Below are 6,000 nucleotides of genomic sequence, written 5' to 3' on the forward strand. Positions count from 1 at the left end.
GAAACATTGAGTAGAGAATAATTTCTTACAAGTCTAATCTATTAACGCCGAACAGCTTACGGCATAAGTAAAAAAAATTGAAATAACTTATAGCTGCGCTTAAAAGATTGTCGTAGCTAATAGCTGTAATTGTGGAATTTACATGGCTTATGGCTACGTTTGTGGAATTTACATGGCTTATGGCTACGTTTGTGGACTTTACATGGCTTATAGCTACGTTTGTGGACTTTACATGGCTTATAGCTACGTTTGTGGACTTTACATGGCTTATAGCTACGTTTGTGGACTTTACATGGCTTATAGCTACGTTTGTGGACTTTACATGGCTTATAGCTACGTTTGTGGAATTTGCATGGCTTAAAGCTACGTTTGTGGAATTAACATGGCTTATCGTGTTGGTCAAGTGGGGGTGTACTTCTCCTACGAGCGTCTGTCCGGCACCAAATGACGTCATAGAGATGAAGACGTCTTTGATCAAGGCGGTCAGAAATTCCAGTTCGATGCCAATTTAATGCCCCCTGGTGTCGTCGCTCCCAGCAGCCCTCGGTCCGCCCGGAGTCGGGTGACTCGCTGACTGACAGAAATGACGCGTGCGCCGTTCGAGTTGCAGACCGCTTCATCTATTTGGCGCCGCGATTTATCAAGTTTTATTTTTGTCGCACTTGAGGTTTTTCCCACGCTTCCCAGCCGTATCAGCTTATTTGGGTACCGGGCATAGAGCTGATTAACTCGAGATCAAGTTGATGTCAGCACTTTAACTCCACACATACACATATATATATATATATATGCTTACAACTTAGCAATGTACCTCATCTTATAATGTTTTTAATCTAATATTAACAACATTCATGGTACTCTTCAGACAGAATCTTGTCACAATCCCCACGTCACACACAGCCCTGTCCCCATTGAAGAGTCACAATCCTGCGTCACACATAGCCCTGTCCCCATTGAAGAGTCACAATATGGCGTCACAGACAGCCCTGTCCCCATTGAAGAGTCACAATCCCGCGTCACAGACAGCCCTGTCCCCATTGAAGAGTCACAATCCCGCGTCACACACAGCACTGTCCCCATTGAAGAGTCACAATCTCGCGTCACACACAGCCCTGTCCCCATTGAAGAGTCACAATCCCCGCGTCACACACAGCCCTGTCCCCATTGAAGAGTCACAATCCCCGCGTCACACACAGCCCTGTCCCCATTGAAGAGTCACAATCCCGCGTCACAGACAGCCCTGTCCCCATTGAAGAGTCACAATCCTGCGTCACAGGCGTCACAGACAGCCCTGTCCCCATTGAAGAGTCACAATCCTGCGTCACAGGCGTCACAGACAGCCCTGTCCCCATTGAAGAGTCACAATCCCGCGTCACAGACAGCCCTGTCCCCATTGAAGAGTCACAATCCCGCGTCACACACAGCACTGTCCCCATTGAAGAGTCACAATCTCGCGTCACACACAGCCCTGTCCCCATTGAAGAGTCACAATCCCCGCGTCACACACAGCCCTGTCCCCATTGAAGAGTCACAATCCCCGCGTCACAGACAGCCCTGTCCCCATTGAAGAGTCACAATCCCGCGTCACTGACAGCCCTGTCCCCATTGAAGAGTCACAATCCCCGCGTCACACACAGCCCTGTCCCCATTGAAGAGTCACAATCCCCGCGTCACACACAGCCCTGTCCCCATTGAAGAGTCACAACCCCGCGTCACAGACAGCCCTGTCCCCATTGAAGAGTCACAATCCTGCGTCACAGGCGTCACAGACAGCCCTGTCCCCATTGAAGAGTCACAATCCTGCGTCACAGGCGTCACAGACAGCCCTGTCCCCATTGAAGAGTCACAATCCCGCGTCACAGACAGCCCTGTCCCCATTGAAGAGTCACAATCCCGCGTCACACACGGCCCTGTGCTCATTAAGAGTCACAATCCCCGCGTCACAGACAGCCCTGTCCCCATTGAAGAGTCACAATCCCCGCGTCACACACAGCCCTGTCCCCATTGAAGAGTCACAATCCCGCGTCACACACAGCCCTGTCCCCATTGAAGAGTCACAATATGGCGTCACAGACAGCCCTGTCCCCATTGAAGAGTCACAATCCCGCGTCACACACAGCCCTGTCCCCATTGAAGAGTCACAATATGGCGTCACAGACAGCCCTGTCCCCATTGAAGAGTCACAATCCCCGCGTCACAGACAGCCCTGTCCCCATTGAAGAGTCACAATCCCACGTCACACACAGCCCTGTCCCCATTGAAGAGTCACAATCCCCGCGTCACAGACAGCCCTGTCCCCATGAAACCCGGGTTGACCTCTAGCCCCTAGGTCAGACGGTGAGTGCTGGCTTCACGTCACCAACCTATTGATAAATGTGTCACGTGATTCCCGTGGATTTACTTGTCACAAACTTCTGGCTCCTGCCCTGCCTAACTGAGACAACCCCCCCCCCCCCCCACCCCCTCATACTACACTCTCTTATTAATAATCCACAACTCACTCCCAGAAAACGCGAATATCCCCGCTAATCGTCAGCTTTGGTATTATTTCACTGTAACAGAACAGTCTAACCTAATCGTGAGCTTTCATATTGTCTCAATATAACAGAACAGTCTAAACCAGGGGTCGGCAACCTGCGGCTCGCGAGCCGCATGCGGCTTTTTTTATATCAAGATGCGGCTCTCCAGCTCCTTGAACAAATACTAATAATCTTAATAAAAAAATAAAATATTTGAAATAAAAAAATGTTAGTGGCTCTTTAAAACCAGGGAAATTTTGAACATTGTAACTTTTGGCTCTTCCGCTTCGAAAGGTTGCCGACCCCTGGTCTAAACTAATCGTAAGCTTTGATATTGTTTCATTTTTTGCACGATTTACCCCCCCCCCCCCTCCCCTCCCTCCCCTAACACGGTCCATATCGCCCCAGCTAATTTCGTGAATGGCATCAACTAGGTGGAATGACTTCCGTTTTGGGGTCCCTATTCTAAAGCCCGGCGAACAATTCGGTCTGGTGTAACGAACAAATAGAGACCAATTAACAAGTCGACTGAGGAAGTCTCGCGGGACTTGGACGAGACGAGAGGGGACGAGATTATTTGTCTTCTGCTGGATACTTCCCACACAAAACTCCTGGACAAAACTTGCCAAACGGACCAACACTTTCTCATTCCGGCGCTAAACCCGGGCAAAGAAATGGAATGTTTCCATTTATTCATTACAATCACTCCTACGCCAGTGGACGGTGTAAAGATAAAAAAGCAGCACCCGGACCCCAAAACGGTGTGAAGGGAATTTGTAGCCATGAAATTAGTTAACGAGCACAGAGCAGGAGTTAGCGTGGATTTAGTTTGGGAAGGAGCGCTAGAACGCTAGCGTGAAGTCTCTTCTCGAAAACAATTCCATCAGGAGAAAAGCTTTAGAAAACACTTTGTTTTTGTTTTTAAATTGTTTTTACCATTTTTGGAATATCTTTATTACGCAGTATATAAATATGTTTTTTTTTTCTAAATAGAAAAATCTTTTGGTCTTTAGTTTTTAAAGTTAAATTTCCACCGACAAAAAGAAAATTCTTTCGATAGACGGACAAGGATAACGTTTTAACGAGATCATATGTAACGTGAATTTCAAATTAATTAATTTTAGATCGCTTAAAAATACGTTTTTATTTTTAACCGTACATCGATTACAAATAAAACAAAATGAGATAAGCCAGTGAGGTAGTTGATAGCAGCAGAGATAAACACGTGAGATAGGAAAGATGAGAAATTTCACATTTTACAATGTAGTACCAAACTACCAGCTATGGTATGGTGTGATCGGATGGTAGAGCCCACGACTGTCAACCCGAAAGTCTCGAGTTCGGATCTCGAGATTGGAGTCCGTGGGACGTTACTGAGTTCACCGAGTTGACGTTAGAAAACTAAGGCGGTTGATCATAGTGCTGAAATAGATTAACTCTACTTCATCTGCTCTATGTATTGTTACATCGAGGTGCAGTGTAGAACTAGTTAGTATCAAAGGAGATGTTCCAAGTTACTGAATTGCAAACTTTAACTAGAATAGCCTGAACTAAATTTTAACCAAAGTAGTGACAAGCATATAGATCTATAAAACACAATGAAAAATTACACTACATTAAAACGATTGGATGCAAAAGTTAAATATAACGTTTAAAATTTAAACTTGATTAAAAATTGTATAAGATCTATGTGATCCTATTTCAATCTGAAAACTTTAATACAGTAATTTTGATGGCATGTCATGTTTAAATTGCCCAGAGGAAATGAAAAGTTAAAGTCACTGTTCGACGTGATCCCCTGTATTTTAGTCACTGTTCGACGTGATCCCCTGTATTTTAGTCACTGTTCGACGTGATCCCCTGTATTTTAGTCACTGTTCGACGTGATCCCCTTATTTTAGTCACTGTTTGACGTGATCTCCTGTATTTTAGTCGACGTGATCCCCTGTATTTTCGTCACTGTTTGACGTGATTCCCTGTATTTTAGTCACTGTATGACGTGATCCCCTGTATTTTAGTCACTGTTTGACGTGATCCCCTGTATTTTAGTCGCTGTTTGACGTGATCCCCTGTATTTTAGTCGCTGTTGGACGTGATCCCCTGTATTTTAGTCACTGTTTGACGTGATCCCCTGTATTTTAGTCACTGTTTGACGTGATCCCCTGTATTTTAGTCAGTGTTTGACGTGATCCCCTGTATTTTAGTCACATTTTGACGTGATCCCCTGTATTTTAGTCACTGTTTGACGTGATCCCCTGTATTTTAGTCACCTTTTGACGTGATCCTCTGTATTTTAGTCACCTTTTGACGTGATCCCCTGTATTTTAGTCACTGTTTGACGTGATCCCCTGTATCTGACTCGACTCTCCGCTATTTTACTCAACATTGTCGATCCTTTTTATTTCTGCCGTTGGGATTTAAACAAACCAAGGAAACACAACACAAACACAACACAACACAAACACGACACAAACACAACACTACGCCTGTAATGGCTCCATGTGTTTACTGTTAAACTCAATATTCTTCAGTCTGTAAACAAAACACTAGTTTGGTAAACAAAACTCCATTTTTGTTTGTTGTTTTAACGTTAAATACACCCCCACCCCTTTTCACGTGTCTGAATAAATACTCGCTTTATTATTTTTAAGCATTGAGTATGTGGATTATATTGAGACACTTGGCAATTAATTAAAATAGAAATTGTGTTCTAGTCTAGGCAAGTTTTGAATTTTTTGTGCAAAGGTAAAAACGTTTGAGAGCAAGAGGTCAAGATTTGTATCTAAACTAACATTCGCTATTTCCAGATGCGATCCGTGCACCTACAGTATACAGACATTTATAAATTGCTAGTTTATAAATGATTACCTTCAGTACAAATTAGTTTATCAATGGTTTCCCCTTTTAGCTGCAGTATAAAATAGTTTATTAAAAAAAATTACCTTTTTTAGCTTCAGTAGACAATAGTTTCCATAATCCAAATTAAGAATGTATCAAGTTCTCGTCGCCATAGCAACGTGTAAACACAACTAACTAAAAAATCTCAAAGTTGCGTCACAAAATAAAAACTGTATCAAGATGACGTCATGTAGTTGAATGGATAACCGGTCAGTGACGTATCGATGTCAACTGTTAGGACAGCTAGAGGAGCCACTAGAGGAGCCACTAGAGGAGCCACTAGAGGAGCCACTAGAGGAGCCACTAGAGGAGCCACTAGAGGAGCCACTAGAGGAGCCACTAGAGGAGCCTCATCCGAGCCGCTGGACGAGCCGCTGGACGAGCCGCTGGACGAGCCGCTGGACGAGCCGCTGGACGAGCCACTAGACGAGCCACTAGACGAGCCACTGGGCCCTGAGTACCGTACGACCGCCGATCTGTTGGTGTTGTGCCTTCTGCTGGGGGCCAAACATTCACACTAAAGGGCAGACAACTGTTCACAGCTTGCTGAGGAATGGGGACAAGTTCGATAACTCATGCTCAT

At 44.7% G+C, this 6,000-nt stretch overlaps 2 protein-coding genes across 2 annotated transcripts in view; one reads left to right on the forward strand and one right to left on the reverse strand.

Annotated features, from left to right (window-relative positions):
* Positions 1-5,533, reverse strand: part of LOC131948566 (G-protein coupled receptor 54) — a 93,649-nt gene extending 88,116 nt beyond the window's left edge. Inside the window, exon 1 of the mRNA XM_059310167.1 lies at positions 5,462-5,533. The gene's annotated coding sequence lies outside the window, so the exon portion shown is untranslated. The remainder of the gene's footprint in view (positions 1-5,461) is intronic.
* Positions 459-2,008, forward strand: LOC131948444 (cell surface glycoprotein 1-like). Its single transcript, XM_059310055.1, has 4 exons — positions 459-482; positions 866-1,086; positions 1,197-1,484; positions 1,612-2,008. Exons 1-4 carry the CDS (start codon positions 459-461, stop codon positions 2,006-2,008), a joined length of 930 nt encoding a protein of 309 aa, XP_059166038.1.
* Positions 5,534-6,000: the final 467 nt, after the last annotated feature.

The sequence above is a fragment of the Physella acuta genome, unplaced genomic scaffold (genome assembly GCF_028476545.2).
Source record: "Physella acuta isolate Inbredline_101_S28 unplaced genomic scaffold, ASM2847654v3 ptg000059l, whole genome shotgun sequence".
NCBI lineage: Eukaryota > Metazoa > Mollusca > Gastropoda > Physidae > Physella > Physella acuta.

What these genes read in the sequence shown, in the direction of transcription:
- LOC131948444 (XM_059310055.1), top strand. Translation starts at nt 459, where the DNA reads ATGAAGACGTCTTTGATCAAGGCG. An exon ending in AGACGTCTTTGATCAAGGCG is followed by an intron (nt 483 to 865) that starts GTCAGAAATTCC and finishes GGTACTCTTCAG; the next exon opens with ACAGAATCTTGTCACAATCC. An exon ending in AGCCCTGTCCCCATTGAAGA is followed by an intron (nt 1,485 to 1,611) that starts GTCACAATCCCC and finishes TCCCCATTGAAG; the next exon opens with AGTCACAATCCCCGCGTCAC.